We start from the raw sequence: 21,860 nt of genomic DNA on the forward strand, positions 1-21,860 counted from the left end.
ACCATCTAGCTGAGTGCCTGGAATAGTGTAGCAGTTGAATCAATATTTGGGGATCATAAAGATTAAACAATGATCAAATATCTGACTTTCTTCATCTTTTTTTATACACTTTATTGCATATGGTAGAAGATTAAATTGAAAGTGTGGTAAAAAAATCAATATGTTTAATCTGAAATGTTATTAAAGAAATTGAATCCAAAAATTTTTGAGCTGTGCTTGGCTTAAATGATTGACTGCCATTAAACATCAGTTGATTGATAATCCTTGATGTGGTGAAATAAACAAATAAAATCCCTAGCAAGGTTTTAACAAAGCTAGTGGAAGTGATGGAATGCCAGTTGAGCTATTTCAAATCCTCAAAGATGATGCTGTGAAAGTGCTGCACTCAATATGCCAGCAAATTTGGAAAACTCAGCAGCGGCCACAGGACTGGAAAAGGTCAGTTTTCATTCCAATCCCAAAGAAAGGCAATGCCAAAGAATGCTCAAACTACTGCACAATTGCACTCATCTCACACGCTAGTAAAGTAATGCTTAAAATTCTCCAAGCCAGGCTTTAGCAATACGTGAACCATGAACTTCCAGATGTTCAAGCCAGTTTTAGAAAAGGCAGAGGAACCAGAGATCAAATTGCCAACATCCGCTGGATCATTGAAAAAGCAAGAGTGCACCAGAAAAACATCTATTTCTGCTTTATTGACTATGCCAAAGCCTTTGACTGTGTGGCTCACAATAAACTGTGGAAAATTCTGAAAGAGATGGGAATACCAGACCACCTGACCTGCCTCTTGAGAAAACTGTATGCAGGTCCAGAAGCAAAAGTGAGAACTGGACATGGAACAACAGACTGGTTCCAAATAGGAAAAGGAGTACATCAAGGCTGTATATTGTCACCCTGCTTATTTAACTTATATGCAGAGTACATCATGAGAAAAGCTAGGCTCGAGGAAGCACAAGCTGGAATCAAGATTGCCGGGAGAAATATCAATAACCTCATATACTCAAATGACACCACCCTCATGGCAGAAAGTGAAGAACTAAAGAGCCTCTTGATGAAAGTGAAAGAGGAGAGTGAAAAGTTGGCTTAAAGCTCAACATTCAGAAAACTAAGATCATGACATCCGGTCCCATCACTGCTTGGCAGATAGATGGGGAAACAGTGGAAACAGTGGCTGACTTTATTTTTCTGGGCTCCAAAATCACTGCAGGTGGTGACTGCAGCCATGAAATTAAAAGACGCTTGCTACTTGGAAGGAAAGTTATGACCAACCGAGATAGCATATTAAAAAGCAGAGACATTACTTTGCCAACAAAGGTCCATCTAGTCAAGGCTATGGTTTTTCCAGTGGTCATGTATGGATGTGAGAGTTTGACGGTGAAGAAAGCTGAGCGCCGAAGAACTGATGCTTTTGAACTGCGGTGTTGGAGAAGACTGTTGAGAGTCCCTTGAATTGCAAGAAGATCCAACCGGTCGATCCTAAAAAAGATCAGTCCTGGGTATTCTTTGGAAGGACCAATGTTGAAGCTGAAACTCCAATCCTTTGGCCACCTGATGCGAAGACCTGACTCATTGGAAAAGACCCTGATGCTGGGAAAGATTGAGGGCAGGAGGAGAAGGGGACGACAGAGGATGAGATGGTTGGATGGCATCACCGATTCGATGGACATGGGTTTGGGTGGACTCAGGGAGTTTGTGATGGACAGGGAGGCCTGGTGTGCTGAGGTTCATGGGGTCGCAAAGAGTCTGACACAACTGAGCCACTGAAATGAACTGAACTGAAGGTTTTAACTATAAAAAAGCCCAGGAACAAACTAAGTAATGCAGATTTGAAAATATAAGACATGTCACTATGTCATTTGTTGAGTATTTAAAAATTTTTGACTATTTTCTTTGTCCATATAGTGCTAACATTATAACATGAAGTTGTCGAGACAAAGGTCCTTGTGTTCAGAGTTTCTAGCCCAGAGAAGAAAGAAGAGTATTCATAGCTTTATTGTGATACAGTACATCATGTAGTTACTAGGCAAAGAACTTAAAAACAAATCAAGTTTAGGCATAGCAAGTATTTGTCTATTTTTAAAGGAGAACTGGATTTAGGTAGGTGGAAGGGGCAGTGAAGGTTTTCCAAGTGAGAGAAGAATGTTTTTGACAAAAGTAGTAGTAATAACATACCAGGTGGTGCTAGTGGTAAAGAACCTGCCTGCCAATGCAAGAAATGTAAGACATCCTTGGGTTGGGAATATTCCCAAGAATACTCTACTAATTTTGCCTGAAGAATCTCATGGACAGAGGAACCTGGCAGACTACAGTCTATGTGGATGCACAGAATTGAACATGACTGAAGTGACTTAGCATGCATGCAACAGAGAATGGGTGGTGTTTTGGAAAGTTTGTAGTAAAGAGTGAGCATGGGTGAAATGTAGGAAGAATTAATAGATAATAGGCTTTTAAGAATACATTAAATAATTTTAATCTTTCCTTTTGCCTGAAACTGACAAGAAGTCATTAAAGGGCCTTAAAGAGGAAAGTGAAATTTCCAGCTGTAAATTTTATGGAGCTATGTCTGACTAAATTATGAATAAAAGGGTAGTCTTAGTAGGCAAGGATAAAGTTTGAAGGTAAGAATTGATAAGAGGTTAAACTAAGGCAGCGGTAGTGGAAATGAGATGAAAGAATAGGTTTAAGATAAATTAAAAAGTTAAATTTACAAGGTTTTATGGCATATTAGATTTGAGGACAGAACTGAGAAAGAATTCTGGCCATACTCAGTTTGTGGTTACATTTACATGAACTGGGAAAGACACAAATATTATAGGTTTAAGGGTAAAATTATTGCCTTGAATTTTGCACATTTAAATGGATAAATCAGTACTCAGAAGAAAAATTTCAAGTAGAACTATGATTTGGAATATATCAGCTTAAACAGTAATTAGAGCCCTAGGTCCAGAGCCATGATAATGGAAAAGAAAAAGGAGAAAACAAGCCTGATCACTTCAAGAACTTGTATAGATATTTGGCCGTGGTCCTTGCTGAAAGGAAAAAGAAATGTTACAGTGATGTCCTATCTCCCTACTAGTATTCCACATAAATGCATTTAAATGACATTATCTTCCATAAGTTTGAAAATGGAACATAAATTAAAAAAAAATACCAGGTACTCAACAAACTGATATGTGAATATTTATTCCATTCATTCAGACATGGGTATTTTATCTTTACCTATGGTTAGATAAACTTTGCAAGAGTAAGTTCCCAAAGAATCTAGGCAAAGACATTTAAAAATATTCTTTTTAATGATTGATTTTAAGATTCTTTGAGAACTGAATTATAAAATGCAGTGCTCTACAATATCAGCAGAAGAAAAACGCAATTTAGGAATAATATTAATTTTAATGCAAATTAAATATTTTTAGGCAATATTTATGATTACATGCAATTTCACCAAGTTATCAAATGTTATGAAACTGCATAACATATATTTAGTAGAAAGATGAATACCTATTACATGTTGTATATTTGTGGAGGAAATTCAACTTCCTCAGCCCTGCCAGAGATCCCTGTTTGATTTGTCTTGGAAGATTTTTAAATCATAAATATTCTCTGATTTCACTTGGATTTTAAAAGCCACAGTGGCCTCAGTCTTATATTAAAAATGAGTCAGTGATAAAAAATTACATGATGAACAATGTGTTATAAACATTAAGTGTCTATATTTTTGTTGAAGGGGAAAACGAAATGGCTTGTTTATAGTCTAGAGAAGAAAAAAGCCAATAGCTTTCTTTTTAAATAACCAGTTTTGATTGTGTGCTCCAATATGTCCCATATTAAAACATAACACTTCAGGGTTCTAAAAAAGTTAAGAAGAAAACTTAATAATTTTAATTGTTTGTGCTAAGTCACTTCAGTCATGTCTGACTCTTTAAAATCCCAAGGACTGTGGCCCGCCAGACTCCTCTGTCCATGGGATTCTCCAGGCAAGAACAGTGAGTGGTTGCCATGCCCTCCTCCTCAAGGGGATCTTCCCCACCCAGGGATAGAACCCATGTCTCTTGCATTTCCTGCCTTCGCAGGCAGGTTCTTCACCACTAAACCACCTGGTTTAATGCAATTTGGGCTGTTACCAATGAATGGACTACAGGGTAAAACTGTCCCTTGCATATATATATGAAATATATGAATATGCCCCACAAGGGAAGCCCTGTGGCTTAGCTGAAAGTAACTTTAAAAACCACGCATTTAAAGGAAAAAGTTATAGTTCTACACTGTTTTAAATGCTAAAATTAAGTAACAGAATATTTTCTGTTTCTAGGAACTAAATATGGCTTAGGGATTTTACTTCTAAATTTGAAGAACAATATATACCCTGAAACTATTTTCCTTCTTTACCAGAATAGAATATAATATTCTATATTATGCACTTAATGGCTTTAATAATCCAGACATATAAATAACATTCTATTTATTATGCCTTTATATGCTATCATCCAGTGCTAGTTTTTCCAGCTATATACTAGAAAATTTAGCATAAAAGAAAAACCTAATAATATGATGAGCTGCCACACCAGCAAATGGATCCTGATTTGAAACAAAATGTTTATTTTAATTGTTTATCATCTGTGATTTTTTTCAACAGAATGCTTTGTTTTAAATGGAGATCAACTATACATGGCGAGAGTTACATCAAATAAGTTGCAGAGATTAAACGATCTTGAGAATGATCAGAAGGAAAAATCATCAGACTGAATGAAAAAGCAGTTAATAAAATATTAAGGAACTGAAAAGTGAAAGTGAAGTTGCTCAGTAGTGTCTGACTCTTTGCGACCCCATGGACTGTTAGCCTAAGATGCTCCTCTGGGCATGGAATTTTCCAGGCAAGAGTACTGGAGTGGGTTGCCACTTCCTTCTCCAGGGAATCTTCCCGACCCAGGGATTGAACCTGAGTCTCCCATGTTGCAGGCAGATGCTTTACTATCTGAGCCACCAAAGGACTGCAAAAGCAAAACAATCAAAGAAATAAGTTGAAATAGATAGAACTACAGAAGGAACTTAAATGGTATGTAGAGTTGTTCAAATTTGAATTCAGAGGGATAATCATATTTAATCAATGCAGAAAGACAAAGCATAATTGAAACATCTTATATCCTCTTAGATGGCCTTGTAAAGAGAGTTTGAGATTGTTCTCCTGGTCCTCCTTTGTAACCGAAAGCTGAGCAGTTATACCCAGCTAAACAATTGTATTTACAGGTCTTCCTGGTATAGCTATTGCAATAACAGCACACCAGTGACCTATAAACAGTGTGGGACTTCCAGGAACAAGTGCCGTTCATCTTTCACCTGCTTTGTACTGTGAGCCTTAATTATAGATTGATGGAATATAGATTGGTGACGTGAGGTCCTATAGCCCTCTGGAACCCTGAGATGATCTTGGAGATGAAAGTCATGCTCCCGAAATGCCAGAAAAGATGGGAAATTGAGTTCCAGATGCCTCATTGAGCAATTATGTCAGCTGTAGACAGTATATTCCATGGAACAGTAAACTTCTGTCCATTTAATCCACTATTTTTTTCAGCCATCTACTTGGTGTTGGACACAATTAGTAGCACATGTTAGACAGATGTAAAAAACAAAAATCACAGAATAAGTGTTGAGACTGAGAAAATGAAAAGAATTTACAAAACCCAGCATTTTCCTTCAGATGAACTTTTAGCATTTCAAACATTTCATATCAGTGATATAAGCCTCAGTGACATTTTTAGAAGAGTAGCATAATGCAGTATTCAAACTAATTTGAGTTTCATGTAAATTGAGCGTCAGACTTAACAAATAATATATGGCATCTAGTTAAAGTTGAATATCAGATGGATAAGAAATATTTTATATAAGGATATCACATGCAACATTTGGTAGGTACATACCTATGGTAAAAATTGCTTTATCATATATCTGAAATTGAAATTAACCTGGAATTTCTGCATTTTATCTAACAGGTCTACCTATAAAGTTGTTGAAAGTCATAGTTATGCTTATTACTTAAGTAACTTTCAAAATAATATTTTCATGGGGCTCTGCTCTGCTATTCACCATGATCTACAATGCCATATAAAATCAATCTACCAATAGTGATAAAATAACATGCTTTTTATTGAGCACTTATGTCACTGAATTTTACCATAATACTTTCTTAGTAGATAAAGATATAGAAGCTTCATTTTCAATCAATTTGTTGTGGTCACACAGCTAAAAAACAGCAAAACTAGGATTGGAACCTAGGTTGGTATTATATAATTTCTTTTCAATGTTAAGCATATGCCAGATTGTAATATAACTTAAGGAATGGTGAAAGATACAGATATTGAAAATAAAATACAGACAGGATGCTTAAACCTATATTTTTCTCAGCCAAAATCAAGAAAAAAATTTTTCTTTCCAGAGATGTACTAAAACTATTCTTGGTAAAGTCAAGACACCCCAAAAATGCTATATTTCAACTCCTCTCTTTTCTTCACTTCTGACCACCAATCCTGTCAGTGAATTCTGTTTTCTATCCACATTTCTGTCAATTCTATATCTTTGTCTCTATACTCACCTTGCCTTCCTTAATCAAGCCTCCTTAATAAAGTGAAAGTGAAAGTGAAGTCGCTCAGTTATGTCCAAATCTTTGCGACCCCATGGACAGTAGCCTACCAGGCTCCTCCATCCATGGGATTTTCCAGGCAAGAGTACTGGAGTGGGCTGCCATTTCCTTCTCCAGGGGATCTTCCTAACTCAGGGATCGAACTCAGGTCTCCTGCATTGTAGACAGACACTTTACCATCTGAGCCACCAGGGAAGCCTTCCTTAATAAAAGGAAATTGCAAACCAGGAAGCAGCTGGAGAGAAGTTAAGTTGAATAGAATACTCTCACTCTATACCTTGTCATCTTCATCTTCATCCCCTTATCACTATCAGATCAGAATTAGGACTCAGGCTCAGTCACAACAATATCACATTTGAAGCTTGGGTGCCACACTTCATCCAAAACTGGGTGATCAAAATAAGCCAATTATCTCTTTTGGGATCTTGGGCAGAAGGAGGTTTGAGGACATACCAAAAAAGATAGATGAATACATAATACCTAACTGAATGTAATGGTATATCTTTAGAGCAAGGATTAATACAAGATTGCTAACAGGGAGATACAACAGCATGATTTTAAAGCTACATGAATAGAAACAAATCTTCCAATTTCAGTGGCTATGGCTGGATACAATTTGGTTCTGGCATCTTCTGCAAGTTTCCACCTCCCTTATTACTATGTGTATCCTATGTTGTATTCACATTATTTCAGGTAAATGTCAGTGCTCCTTGAAACAAATATTAGGAAGAAGAGAAGAAAAAGGAAGACTGAGTAGGAGAAAGAAATGAGAGAAAAGAAAATACAAAGTAGCTAGTTGACTGAACATTTACAGTATGACTTACTGAGTGTTACCAGCTGAAAATATCTCACAAAAAATATGAAAAGGCTATACCTTTAAGACTATGAGAGAGATGTTTCACCTAATACATGAAAAGAAACTCAGAGAACATAGAGAAACAATAAAAACATAGAGAAACATAGAGAAACAAGAAAATAAGGAAACAAAGGAAAATGTTACAAACAGAAGAATAAGGTAAAACTGTAAGGGGGGAAAAGAACATAAAAATATAGATTTAATTTACCTGATAAAGAGTTAAAGTAATTGTCTCTGAACATGTATAACAGTGGGTGAACACAGTGAGAAGTTCAACAGAGACATAAAAAAATATAGGGAAGTATAAAAAAGAAGTCACAGAGCTGAAGAATATAAAAACTGAACTAAAAATACACAAGAAAAGTTCAAAAGCAGTCTTGATGAAGCAAAGAACTAATCAGCAACCTAAAAGCCAGAACAGTGGAACTCAGCCAAAGAGAGCAGCTAAAAAAACATAATAATAATAACTAAAAAAATAAAAATAGCTTAAGAGATCTATGGATTAGACGGTATCATTCAGATTAGATGGGTCCCAGAAGGAGAATACATTTCAAGAAATAGTGGCTGAAATCTTCCTTAACTTGGAGAAAAAAACAGACATTCAGATTCAGGCAGTACAAAAAAGTTCTAAAAAAGATGAACTCAAAAAGATCCATGCCAAGCACATTGTAAATTAAAATGTCAAAGATAAAGAAAGGAGAGAGTTTTAAAAGTAGCAAAAAAAAACAAACAAAAAACCAAAAAACAAACAAACAAAAAACTACCTTTTATGTATAAGTAAATCCCAAAGTAAATCCCCTTAAGCCTATCAGCTGGCTTCTTAACAGAACTTTTGTTGGCCAGAAAGAAGTAGAATGATATATTCGAAGTGCTGAACGTGCAAAAAACAAACAAAAATATCTAACCAAGAGTACTCTATTTAGCAAAGTTAGGTTATAAGATTCATTTCTGACCTAAAGATATACACAGACTGAAAGTGAAAGCATAGAAAAAAACATCCAGTGCAAATGAAAACAAAAGGAAAGCTGGTATAGCTATACTCATATCAGACAAAACAGACTTTAAAACAAAAACTATAAAAGACAAAGAAAGATAATGCATTATGATAAAGGGATCAAGCTGATAGAAATGACATAAATATATAATCCAACTTGTAAATATACAGTCACTCAACAAATGACCACCTAAATATATAAAGCAAATATTAAAAGACCTTAATGGAGAAATTGACAGCACCAAAATAATAGTAGGAAGCTTTAATACCTTATTAACATCAATGGACAAACTATCCAGACAAATCAATTTTAAAAATTGGACTTAAAAATATAGCAGTTGAACTTTACATATATAGATGAAACAATCAATCCAAAATCAGCAGAATACATAATTTTAAGTGCACATGGAATTTCCTCTAGGTTAGATCACATATTAAGCCAGAAAAAAAGGCCTCAATAAATTGAAATAGATTGAAATCATATTGAGCATTTTTTTCTGACCACAATACTATAAAAATAGAAATCAATTACAAGAAGAAAGCTGAAAAAGTCACCAATATATAACATTAAACAACATAATAGTGAGAGAAATCAAGAATTCCCAGAGACAAATTAAAGTACAAAAAGAGTGCTCCAGAATGTATGAAATGTAGGGAAATCAGTTCTAAGAGAGAAATTCATAGTAATATAGGCCTACCTCAAGAAATAAGAACAATTGGAAATCAACAATCCATTCTTAAAAGTAAAGGAATTGATAAAAACACGAAAAACAAATCCAAAGTTATTAGAAGGAAATAAATAATAAATAACAGAGCAGAAATAAATACCATAGACACTACAAATAGAACAATAGAAATTAAACTAAAGACTGTTTTTTTGGGGGGGAAGATAAAATCCACAAACATTTTCACCTAAGGAAAAAAAAAAGAAGAAAATCTCAAATAAATAAAATAAGAAATGAAAAAAAAAATTCACAATTCATATAGAAACACAAAAGACCCTGAATAGCCAAAGCAGTCTTGAGAAAGAAGAATGGAGCTGGAGGAATCAACCTTCCTTACTCCAGATTATATTACAAAGCTACAGTCATCAAGACAGTATGATACATGCACAAAAACAGAAATATTAACCAATGGAACAAGACAGAAAGCCCAGAAATAAACACACACACCTATAGGTACCTTATTTTTGACAAAGGAGGCAAGAATATACAATGGGACAAAGACAACCTCTTCAGTAAGTGGTGCTGGGAAAACTGGACAGCTACATGTAAAAGGACAAAATTAGAACACTTCCTAACACCATACACAAAGATAAACTCAAAATGGCTTAAAGACCTAAATGTAAGACCTGAAACTACAAAACTCTTAGAGGAAAACTTAGGGAGAAAACTTGATGACATGATCAAAGCAAGATCCTCTATGGCTCACCTCCTAGAGTAATGGAAATAAAAACAAAAGTAAACAAGTAGGATCTGCTTAAACTTAAAAACTTTTACACAGCAAAGGAAACTACAAGCAAGGTGAAAAAACAACCCTCAGAATGGGAGAAAATCATAGGAAATGAAACAGTTGACAAAGGATTAATTTCCAAGATACACAAACAATCTAAATAATTCAATACCAGAAAAAAAAAAAAACCTAATCAAAAAGTGGGAAAAAGACCTAAACAGACATTTCTCCAAAGAAGACATACAGATGACTAACAAGCACATGAAAAGATGCTCAATATCACTCATTATTAGAGAAATGCAAATCAAAACTGCAATGAAGTATCACCTCATACCGATCAGAATGGCCATCATCAAAATGTCTACAAACAATAAATGCTAGAGAGGGTGTGGAGAAAAGGGAACGCATTTGCACTCTTTGTGGGAATAAAAACTGATACAGCCACTATAGAAGACAGAATGAAGATGCCTTAAAAAACTAGGAATAAAACCACCATGTGAACCAGCAATCCCATCCCTAGGCATATAACCCTGAGGAAGCCAACACTGAAAAAGTCACTTGTACCCCAATATTAATTGCAGCACTATTTATGATAGCTAGACTATGTAAGCAACCTAAATGTCCATTGACAGATGAATGGATAAATAAGTAGTGGTACATATACACAATGGAATATTACTCAGCCATAAACAGGAACACACTTGAATCAGTTCTAATGAGGTGGAAGAAACTAGACCTATTATACAGAGTGAAGTAAGTCAGAAAGAGAAAGATAAATATTGTATACTAATGCATATATACAGAATCTAGAAAGATTGTACCAAAGAATTTATTTGCAGGGCAGCAATGGAAAACAGGCATAGAGAACAGACCTATGGACATGGGGAGAGCGGAGGAGAGGGTGAGATGTGTGGAGTAACATGGAAACTTACATTCAGTTCAGTTCAGTTTCTCAGTCATGTCTCACTCTTGGCAATCCAATGGACTGCTGCATGCCAGGCTCCCCTGTACATCGCCAACTCCTGGAGCTTGCTCAAACTCATGTCTGTTGAGTCAGTGATGCCATCCAACCATCTCATCCTCTGCTGCCCCCTTCTCCTCCTACCTTCAATCTATCCCAGCCTCAGGGTATTTTCCAATGAGTCAGTTTTTCCCATCAGGTGGCCAAAGTATTGGAGTTTCAGCTTTAGCATCAGTCCTTTCAATGAATATTCAGGACTGATTTCCTTTAGGATGGACTGGTTGGATCTCCTTGCTGTCCAAGGAACTCTCGAGTCTTCTCTAACACCACAGTTCAAAAGCATCAATTCTTCAGTGCTCAGTGTTCTTTATAGTCCAACTCTCACATCCATACACGACTACTGGAAAAAACATAGCTTTAACTATATGAACCTTTGCTGGCAAAGTTATGTCTCTGCTATTTAATATGCTGTCCAGGTTGGTCACAGCTTTTCTTCCAAGGAGCAAGCATCTTTTAATTTCATGGCTGCAATCACAATCTGCAGTGATTTTGGAGCCCAAGAAAATAAAATCTATCACTGTTTCCATTGTTTCCCCATCTATTTGCCATGAAGTGATGGGACTGGATGCCAAGATCTTAGTTTTTTGAATGCTGAGTTTTAAGCTAGCTTTTTCACTCTCCTCTTTCACTTTCATCAAGAGTCTTTAAGTTCCTCTTAAATTTCTTCCGTAAGGGTGGTGTCATCTGGGTATCTGAGGTTATTGATATTTCTGCCAGCAATCTTGATTCCCACTTCTGCTTCATCCAGCTTGGCATTTGTGCATGATGTACTCTGCATATAAGTTAAATAAGCAGGGTGAGAATATATAGGCTTGACGTATTCCTTTCCAAATTTTGAACCAGTCTGTCGTTGCACGTCTGTTATTAACTGTTGTTTCTTGACCTGCATACAGATTTCTCAGGAGGCAGTAAAGGTGGTCTGGTATTCCCATCACTTGAAGAATTTTCCACAGTTTGCCAAAGACTTTGGCATAATGAGGAAAGAAGAAGTAGATGTTTTTCTGGAATTCTCTTGCTTTTTCTATGATCCAACGGATGTTGGCAATTTGATCTCTGGTTCCTCTGCTTTTTCTAAATCCAACCTGAACATCTGGAAGTTCACAGTTCACGTACTATTGAAGCCTGGCTTGGAGAATTGTGAGCATTACTTTGCTAGTGTGAGACGAGTGCAATTGTGCAGTTGTTTGAACATTCTTTGGCATTGCCCTTCTTTGGGATTGTAATGAAACCTGACCTTTTCCGGTCCTGTGGCCACTGCTGAGTTTTCCAAATTTGCTGGCATATTGAGTGCAGCATTTTCACAGCATCATCTTTTAGGATTTGAAATAGCTCCACTGAAATTCTGTCACCTCCTCTAGCTTTGTTTGTAGTGAGCTTCCTAAAGCCCATTTAACTTCACTTTGAGGATGTCTGGCTCTAGGTGAATGATCACACCATCGTGGTTATCTTGGTCATTAAGATCTTTTTTATAGTTCTTCTGTTTATTCTTGCCACCCTTCTTAATGTCTTCTGCTTCTGCTAGGCCCATACCATTTCTGTCCTTTACTGTGCCCATCTTTGCATGAAATGTTCCCTTGGTATCACTAATTTTCTTGAAGAGATCTCTAGTCTTTCCCATTCTATTGCTTTCTTCTATTTCTTTGCATTGATCACTGAGGAATGCCTTCTTATCTCTCTCATGCTCTTCTTTGGAACTCTGCATTCAAATGGCTATATCTTTCCTTTTCTCCTTTCCCTTTCACTTCTCTTCTTTTCTCAACTATTCGTAAGGCCTCCTCAGACAACCGTTTTGCCTTTTTGCATTTCTTTTTCTTTGGGATGGTCTTGATCACTCTCTCCTGTACAATGTTAGGAACCTCCATCCATAGTTCTTCAGGCACTGTATCAGTTCTAATCCTTTGAATCTATTTGTCACTTCCACTGTATAATCAGAAGGTCTTTGATCTAGGTCATACCTGAATTACCATATGTAAAATAGATTGCCAACTGGAATTTGCTGTATGTTGCAGGAAACTCAAACAGGGGCTCTGTATCAATCTAGCATGGTGGGATGGGGAGTGAGACAGGAGGGAAGTTCAAGAGGGAGGAGATATATGTATACCTATTGCTGATTCATGTTGAGGTTTGATAGAAAACAACAAAATTATATGAAACAATTATCCTTCAATTAAAAAATAAATAAATTTAAAAAATATAAAGAGAGATTGTGACAAGAATGTGATACCAGAGAAATGCATAGGATCATAAAATACTACCATATATAATTATACACTAACAAATTGACAACCTAAAAGAAATGGATAAATTCTTTGAAAAAATAGAACAAATTATTATAAAATTTCTTTGGAATCATAAATACCTTGAATAGTATAATCACTCTTAAGATAGCAAAACAAAGCTGGTGGCATCATGCTTCCTGATTACAAACAATACTACAAACCTATAGTAATAAAAAGAATATGGTCTTCCATGGAAACAGATACATATATCAATGGAAAAGAATTAAGAACCCAGAAATAAACTCACAGATAATAACATTAATAATAAAGGAGCCAAGAACATGCAATGGGGAAGAAGAGTCTCTTAAATAAATTGTGTTGGGAAGATTGGACACAGCCATATGCAAAAGATTGATATTGGACCACTATCTTACACCATACATAAAAATAAATACAAAGTGGATTAAAGACTTGTATGTGATACCTGAAACCATAAAATCTTCTAGAAGAAAACATAGGTGATAAGCTCTTTGAGTTTGAGCAAACTCCTGGAGATAGTGAACGAAAGGGAAGCCTGGCATGCTGCAGTCCATGGGGTCACAGACACAACTGAGTGACTGAACAACAACAACAAAGCTCCTTGATATCACACTTCTCGTGGACTTTTGGGCTGTTAGCCAAAAAAACAACAGCAACCAAAGCAAAAACAAGCAAGTAGAGTGCATTAAATAAAATGCTTCTGGACAACAAAGGATACCATCTGCAAAAAAAAAAAAAGCCTACTGAATGGGAGAAAATATTTGCAAACCACATGCTTGGTAAGGAGTTAATATCCAAAACACGTCAATACCTCAAACACCTCAATAGCAAAACATCCAACAATCCAATCAAAAACCTAGGTAGAGAATCCAGATAGATATTTTTCCTAAGAAGACATTCAGATTGACAACAGCCACATAAAAAGATGTTCAATGTCACTATCAGAGAAATGCAAATCAAAGCCACAGTAAGATATCACCTCACACCTGTTAGAATGACAGTTACCAAAACTACATGAAATAATAAGTGCTAGAGAGGATGTGGAGAAACGGGAAACCTTGTACACTATGGAAAACAGTATGGAGATTACTCATAAAATTAAAATAAAACTACTATATAACCCAGGTATTCCACTTCTAGGTACTTAACCTAAGAAAATGAACCCACTAATTCAAAAGGATATATGTGTTTCTATGTTTAATACAGCATTATTTACAATAATTAAGATATAGAACCAAATTACTGCCTATCCATGGATGAATGGATAAAGATGTGATGCATATATATTTGTGTGTGTGTGTGTGTGTGTGTGTGTGTGTGTGTGCTCAGTTGCTCAGTAATGTCCAACTATTTGTGACTCAGATGGACTGTAGCCCTACAGGCTCCTCTCTCTATGGGATCTTTCAGGCAAGAATACTCGAGTGAGTTACCATTTCCTCCACTAGGCAATCTTCCTGACCCAGGGGTTGAATGCATATCTCCTGTGTCTCCTTCATTGCAGCCAGATTCTTTACCTGCTGAGTGCTTCCCTCCGATGCCTCAGCAGCTTAAAAATCTGCCTGAGAAGCAGGGGACACGAGTTCAATCCCTGAGTCAGTGCGATCCGCTGGAGGAGGGTGTGGCAACTGATTCCAATATTCTTGCCAGAAAATCCCATGGTCAGAGGAGCCTGGTGGGCTGTGCTCCATGGGGTCACAAAGAGTTGGATGCAACTGAGGAGAGCTCTCTTCCTCTCTCTCTCCCTCTCACACACACACACACATATATATGCACACACACACACACACACACACATACAAATATACACACAGCGAATACTACTCAGCCAAATAAAAAGAAGGAAATGTCATTTTCTGTAGCAAACCAAAGGGTGTTATGCTAAATTAAATAAATCAGACAATTTCACTTATATATGGATTATAAGAAACAAAGCAAACATACAACACAGAACTTGTACATACAGAGGACAGATGGGCAGTTATCAGATTGGAAAGGGTAAAAGAGTTGGCGAAATGAGTGAAGGGGGTCAATTGTATGATGATGGATGGTAACTAGACTTATTATGGTAATTGCTTTGTAATGTGTAAAAAGATTGATTGCGTTATGGTTTACATCTGAAACAAATAAAATATTATATACCATTTTACCTCAATTAAAAAAAAACAAACAAACACAGTAACCCATAACACAAACCTGAGATGATTTTGTCTAAGGTCATGCCTCTTAAAAATTTTTGAAGGGTCCTGAGATTATGGCACAAACTCTCTTAGCATCTTGGTGAATTAAACATTATTCTCCACATAACCTGAGGAAATTTCCCAGATATAAGCAAAGTTAGAAAAAATTTATCAAAATAAAAAATCATAAAATTGGAGGCATTTCTCTTTTGAAGCATTCAAAGACATTAAACAAGATTATTAGTAAAATGTAACAAATATGAGTGAATATCTTTCACCTGTGATTTAGGGATTCTTTATGAAGTAGCAAAGAATAAGTGGATAGGTGATGGCTCTCTTAAGCAAGAGTAAAAAAATATCTAAAATTTATACACAAATACATCACTAAGGAAAAGGATTGGCCCAACTCATTTCTGTGGACACCCCATAACATACAATTTTCACTTCTTTCCATCATCTAAGATGATGGTCACTTCTTCATGCTCATTTTCAATAGACAATATGGAAGGAAGAAATTAATTTCCTGCAGTTGTTCAGGTTTTGTCTCACGACTGGGGCTGTAACCTATTGAATTTAGATTCTGAATCTCTAGGTGTAAACAGTGATGAAATATATTCCTTCATTCCAGGAAATAATCCATTTATTTATTTTATTAATACGTGTCGTTCTAATACATTATGAAGCATTTGAAGCTAAAACTGCCTTTACCCACTTTGACACTTTGTAAGCTACAGGCTGTTGCAACTCTAATATCTAGTATATAGAGATTGAAAGAAAAGTGAAAGTGAAGTCGCTCAGTCATGTCTGACTCTTTGTGACCCCATGGACTGTAGCTCGCCAGGCTCCTCCATCTATGGGGTTTTCCAGGCAAGAGTACTGGAGTGGGGTGCCATTTGATTAGTTGTTGGTAATTACAGAAATTCTTAGAGCCAGAACTTTATGATTTAAGTTGATGCGATTTCACCAACACAGTGATATATAACGTGCTTACCATGCTTAAACAAGTGATTTGAATAATTTTAAATAATCCATAAATGCCTTCCAGACAGTAGAATGGATATGGCAGTGTAATATTTCTCTTCAATTGTAATATCTGATTTCATTAAGCTCCTCAGGCTTCACAAGGTCTAGATTATATCACATGAGATACACAAATTATACACAATCTCTGTTTATGTACTCACATTGATGTCTTCCAAATCTAAGTTGTTCAGAATAATATTGTTCCTCTTCCAAATGATGGGAGGTCTCAGTGCTCCCTGAATGGCGCAGCTCAGAACGGTACTCTGCCCCACCGTTGCTGCTGTGACGCTTAGTTTCTGATCTTCAGGCAGACTCAACTGGATAACCTCTGAAAAGATAAAGTGTCAGGAATGTTGAGGAGCATGCAGTTTTGTAAAGTTAATTAGTATAAAGTTTCTGAATACAACTAATTAAAGCTTTTAAATTGTATAAAATGGAGAAAAGCTTGTGATGAAATGAGAAAAAGAGTAAATTGTTTCCAATAAAAGGTCAGAATGACATTTCAGTTTCATTGATTGACAGACATCCTCATGAGGCACAGAACTATTAAACATGAAATGAATATCAGAAGTAGAGTTATAATAAGCCTGGCAGATTGCACCCAGAAGAGAGAGAAATTATTTAACTGCCAAATCAACATGTAGTGTGTCACCGGCATTGAAATAAAAATGATGTTGTTTATTCACTGATAGATTTATATTGTGGGTGAGGTGAGATCACTGCTGGCTGGCTTCAGATAACACTAGCATAGCTGAATGGGTAAAATGCATCATTATGCTGGGAAACATAAATTGACTCTAAAGGAGTAAGATTTATTTGGGAAGTTGAAGGAGGAAAAACTGAAGTTCACCAACCAAACAACAATTTCCTAAAACTTCGTCAGCTGCCTAGATCTATCACACAGTGAGAGTACAGTAAAGCCATTTCCTTATTCATAAAATTTACATATATTTTAAATAACCGTTGAACACATTTCTAATTATAATGCTATAGCAGGAAATATGATCTGAATCTGGATCTGCTTTCCTGTCCTGATTCCAGACAATCCTTAGCAATGTTGGGAATGAACTGTGTCATTCCCAGCATCACCTATTATCAGGAGAGATGCCTGGGATAATCCCACCTGTCTTCATCCATATGACAACTGCCCTTTAGTTTTCAAATTATATTCACCAGCATGCTATCATTTCTATGCTATGATGGAATCTTGCATTTTGATTTTTCTCAGTCTCTTTCGGGAGAGAAAGAGCAAAATCACTATTCTCACTGAAATTTCTGTGGGAGTGGAGAGACTATAATTGTCTTTTGTTCCTTTGTTGCTGTTGATGGTATCATTTTTTATCATGGCGGAGTTGACTGTCAAAAGTGGTGGCTTTTAATTTGCAATCAATATTATCAGGTACAATCAGTGCTGTCTTCTCCCTTCCTTTTCACCACTTGAACTTTTTATCTCTTTCTGAATCCTGTCTTCCTCTTAAGGAGGAAGGTAAATGCTAATCAAATGACTTTTATAGAAAAAGCCTGCCTGCCAATGCAGGAGACACAAGAGATGGGGATTTTATCCCAGGGTCAGGAAGATTCCCTGGAGGAGGAAATGGCAACCCAGTCCAGTACTCTTGCCTGGAGAATCCCATGGACAGAGAAGCCTCGAGGGCTACAGTCCGTGGGGTCACAAAGAGTCAGACAGGACAGAAGCGACTAAGCACACAGAGCGCATTCAACAAACAGTTCTTTGAATTCTTGGTACTATTAAAAATTGTAACATCAAAAATAGCACATATCTTTGTCTCAGAAGGCCAGTATTGAACATATTATCCCCTACACGCACTTGTTAAGTGCTGTTATATAAGATCTTGCTGTTATATAAGATCTTGTCTTTAAACCTTAAAGTCATAGTTATTTAAGCCCTCATTTTTTCGTGTTGTCAAAGAATGGGGTAGGCAATCTTTTGAAATTGAAAAAACCCTAGGAGAAGAGACTCAGTCAAATTTATTCTTTTGTTCATTACCTCACTGAATGAAATGAAAGAAATGAGGAACAAGTGTCTTGGCCAGTCATTTGTATTGACAATTTAATGTTCCTTAATTACATTTATCCATATTCACATTTTATTTCAATGTCCCCTGAGTAATAAGACCATAGGGAATATGTTCAATCATCTTTTCTCTAATATTCACTCTGTTGTACTTCTCTATAGATACATAATCATATAAAATCTCTAAAAGAAAATATATTTCACTAATTAGACACATGACATTTTTGATATTTGCAGGCAGGGTATCTTTATGTCTTTTTATTTATATTACAAAGTTAAAGGGAAGACAGAAAACTATAAAAGTAATAACATAATATAGGATACCACATAAGAATTATTAATAATTTTCATTAGCATTCCTGAATTTCAGTTTCTGGTTCCTCATAAAATCATGTGCAAGATAATGAGACACCTGATTCTAAAAACAGCATGTTAACATTGGCTATTCTGACATTTAGTAATAGAGTTAGTACTGAGTCACCTTGAAATATCTTCACTAAACTTTTGCATCTGGTATTAGGTCTTAGGCCATTCAAATAGTTGTGCTTTTGGTAGTTATATATTACAATGCTAATTAGATAACATGAATATCTTAAAATAAATGCTGAGATTTGGCATAACATTATGTAGGACATCCTTTTAAAATGTAATTTTTTGAGAGGTTGCCTAATTAGAATTAAGAATTACTATTCACCCAGGGAATATTAACAAGCACAGCAAAAACTTTTATGTTAATTTGGAGATTATGTTTTTAAATGATTTTTAAAATTATCTCAGTAATATGTGCTATTAACTAATATGTATTTTAAAAAGTCTTTAGACCTTTTTTCCTACAGGTTTCATGCTACACATTTTACCTTTTCCTTAATAATTATATAGAGTTACATGCACAAATATACTTATGTTTACAAGTTATTCTTCAAAATCAAGTGATGCTTTCCTTAAGAAAATTTAGTGGCAAAATTTCTTTTATTTACAAAATTGACATGCTGATCATTAATCATTTTTCTCTTAGTTATTACCAAACTAAGATTTAGTCTCAAAAAATCACAAATGTTAAATATTGTTATTCTTGTATTCTAATGTCTTTCAACATGCTTTTATGGTAAGTAAAATGTTTATAAAATATGTCACATTCATATATTTCACAGAGAAATGATGCTTATACCTAGAAATACATTAACAACCTGAAACAGTAGTTATGAAACCAATTATGTGAGCCAATTTAAAGAGGTGAGATTGACTGTATCTGAGTGTTTGTGTGTATGTTAGTGATCATAGTTGTTAGTTTAGAAATAAGAATTTCAAAGAAAAAAATGTTGAAAATTTAATTCTATATCAGTTACAATTAATATACAATTTTGTAGATATACATCAATGATAACATTTTTTTTTCATTCTGTTCACAAATATCTTATGCTAGTTATGTACAGACAAGTAACTGTTATGTGCAGTGGATAGCATCTATCATTTTAGTACTCTATCTCTTTAGCTCCAATGATAATGCACATTTGAAGGTCTTGTTTAAAATCATGACAATAAGTCATTTAATGTCCTGATCAAAGGTAAAAGCATATAGCTTAGATATAACAGATATTACTGAGCTTTTTGAAACATGTCAGTACTTTTTTTTGACCTATAAGCTTGGCCTCTTATTGGAAGCTGTCTCAAGAATTCAAAGACAAAACCAGAGCTCTAGTCATGGTGTTTCCTTTGATTTCATATTATGAAGACTATCGATGCCATTTCCAGAAAAGCTTCTTTTGTTTTCTTACTTGGGAAGGCTAAGAGGCAATAAAATAGTTTTTCTATGGATCTCTTTTTATACTTTGACAATTTGATACTTTTTATACTTAGAGGAGTATAAAGCTTTGTTTTCAAAGGAATGAAAAATTGAATTCTCCTCTAGCAGAACCTGAAGCTGGAAAGACAAGAGTAGTTGAATACAACTTTAACCACTTTATTCCAATACCAACTAGTTGATAGGAACAGCAATAAGAACTATGGTAAAACATTATGTAAATTTAAAGTAGTACAAAAAGGGAAGAAGATATTTTGAATATTTGTGAAACACCAGTTTATAAAAGAAGATCATTTTAGTAACTGAAAATCAATTCTGTATATCATAATTTATCATAAACAGAATTCTGTTCTTCTTAACACCTACATCTTTTCAAGTTCCTAAGTATATACTTATGTTGAATATCTTATTTATTTAAATATTAGTCTCATAATTTGTTGAGCTGATCATGCTTATAATTTATACTGGAGGGATGATACCTAGAAGATATTTTATCAGTGATATTTTCAAATAACATGTATTTTTCCCTTCTCTATTCCACTAACAGGAATTATTAACTAATTAAAAGCAGATAATAATTAAAATAAAAAACATCACAATAAAAGACATGCAGGAAATATAGAAGGAATGAATTAATTATTTTCATAGTAAGAAAACCATAGTCAATGACAAAGTCATGACTGGGAAATTATTGTGGCACTGTCTATTAAGAAATAAGTGATTTCCAAATAAATGTTAAGTCTGATCTAAGTTAGATATGACAATATATACATTAACTTATTATGATAAAATGTCTAGAGTTTTTATGCTAATTGATTATCTACAAGCTATTATATACTTATATCACAATGTGTATTATAAAAACAAACCAAAATGAATTTAAGAAAAGAACTAGAAACTTCTTCAGTAGCAATGTATTAGACAATTTGGACAAACTCTTCCACTAAAGAAATAAAACAGCAACAAACAAATAAATAACCCTGAATTAAACACACATAATACATTTTAAAGAATATATGAAAGAGAGAATTTATTTTCTCATTCTTATCTAGGAAAGAAATAAGGCATTGAGAAATTTCCCAGCCTATGTCCTGAGGTGTCACATTGCTTTGGGAACTTTTCCACCATAAGAAGATGACAGAGCAGCCTAAATGCCCTGTATGGTTTCTCATAGCTAGAGGCACGGAATAGATGGGATAGGTACTACCTCCTTCTGTGACAGGAGTTCAAAGTGCCTCACTCTACTAGCGAGCGTGTGAACTGCAGGCTACTTTTGTCTAAGTGTCTCATAAAACAGTCTACTTCTCCATATTAAGATAACATCATTCTAGTTTATCTAACTCTTGTTATAAAAATTTTAAATAAAATATCCAGTAAACAATGAAGGATCATATGGCACACACAAAAAAAGACTACATCATTATGAGAATAATTATGAAAGTGAACAGCAAGATCAAACCAGTCAATCCTGAAGGAAATCAATCCTGAATATTCATTGGAAGGGCTGATGCTGAAGCTAAAACTCCAGTACTTTGGCCACCTGATGTGAAGATTTGACTCATTGGAAATGTTGGGAAAGATTGAGGGAAAGAGGAGAAGGGGATGACAG

General features: G+C 35.2%; 1 protein-coding gene across 5 annotated transcripts in view; it reads right to left on the reverse strand.

Moving 5' to 3' along the window:
• Nucleotides 1-21,860, reverse strand: part of FSTL5 (follistatin like 5) — a 780,511-nt gene that overhangs the window by 225,036 nt on the left and 533,615 nt on the right. For all 5 annotated transcript variants that reach the window (XM_081538294.1, XM_081538299.1, XM_081538297.1 and 2 more), the window contains exon 7: nucleotides 16,577-16,743. In XM_081538294.1, coding sequence (XP_081394420.1) covers nucleotides 16,577-16,743 — 167 coding nt within the window. The remainder of the gene's footprint in view (nucleotides 1-16,576; nucleotides 16,744-21,860) is intronic.

This window comes from Giraffa tippelskirchi, chromosome 11 (assembly GCF_054371585.1).
Source record: "Giraffa tippelskirchi isolate mGirTip1 chromosome 11, T2T-mGirTip1v1.2.pri, whole genome shotgun sequence".
Taxonomy (NCBI): Eukaryota; Metazoa; Chordata; class Mammalia; order Artiodactyla; family Giraffidae; genus Giraffa; species Giraffa tippelskirchi.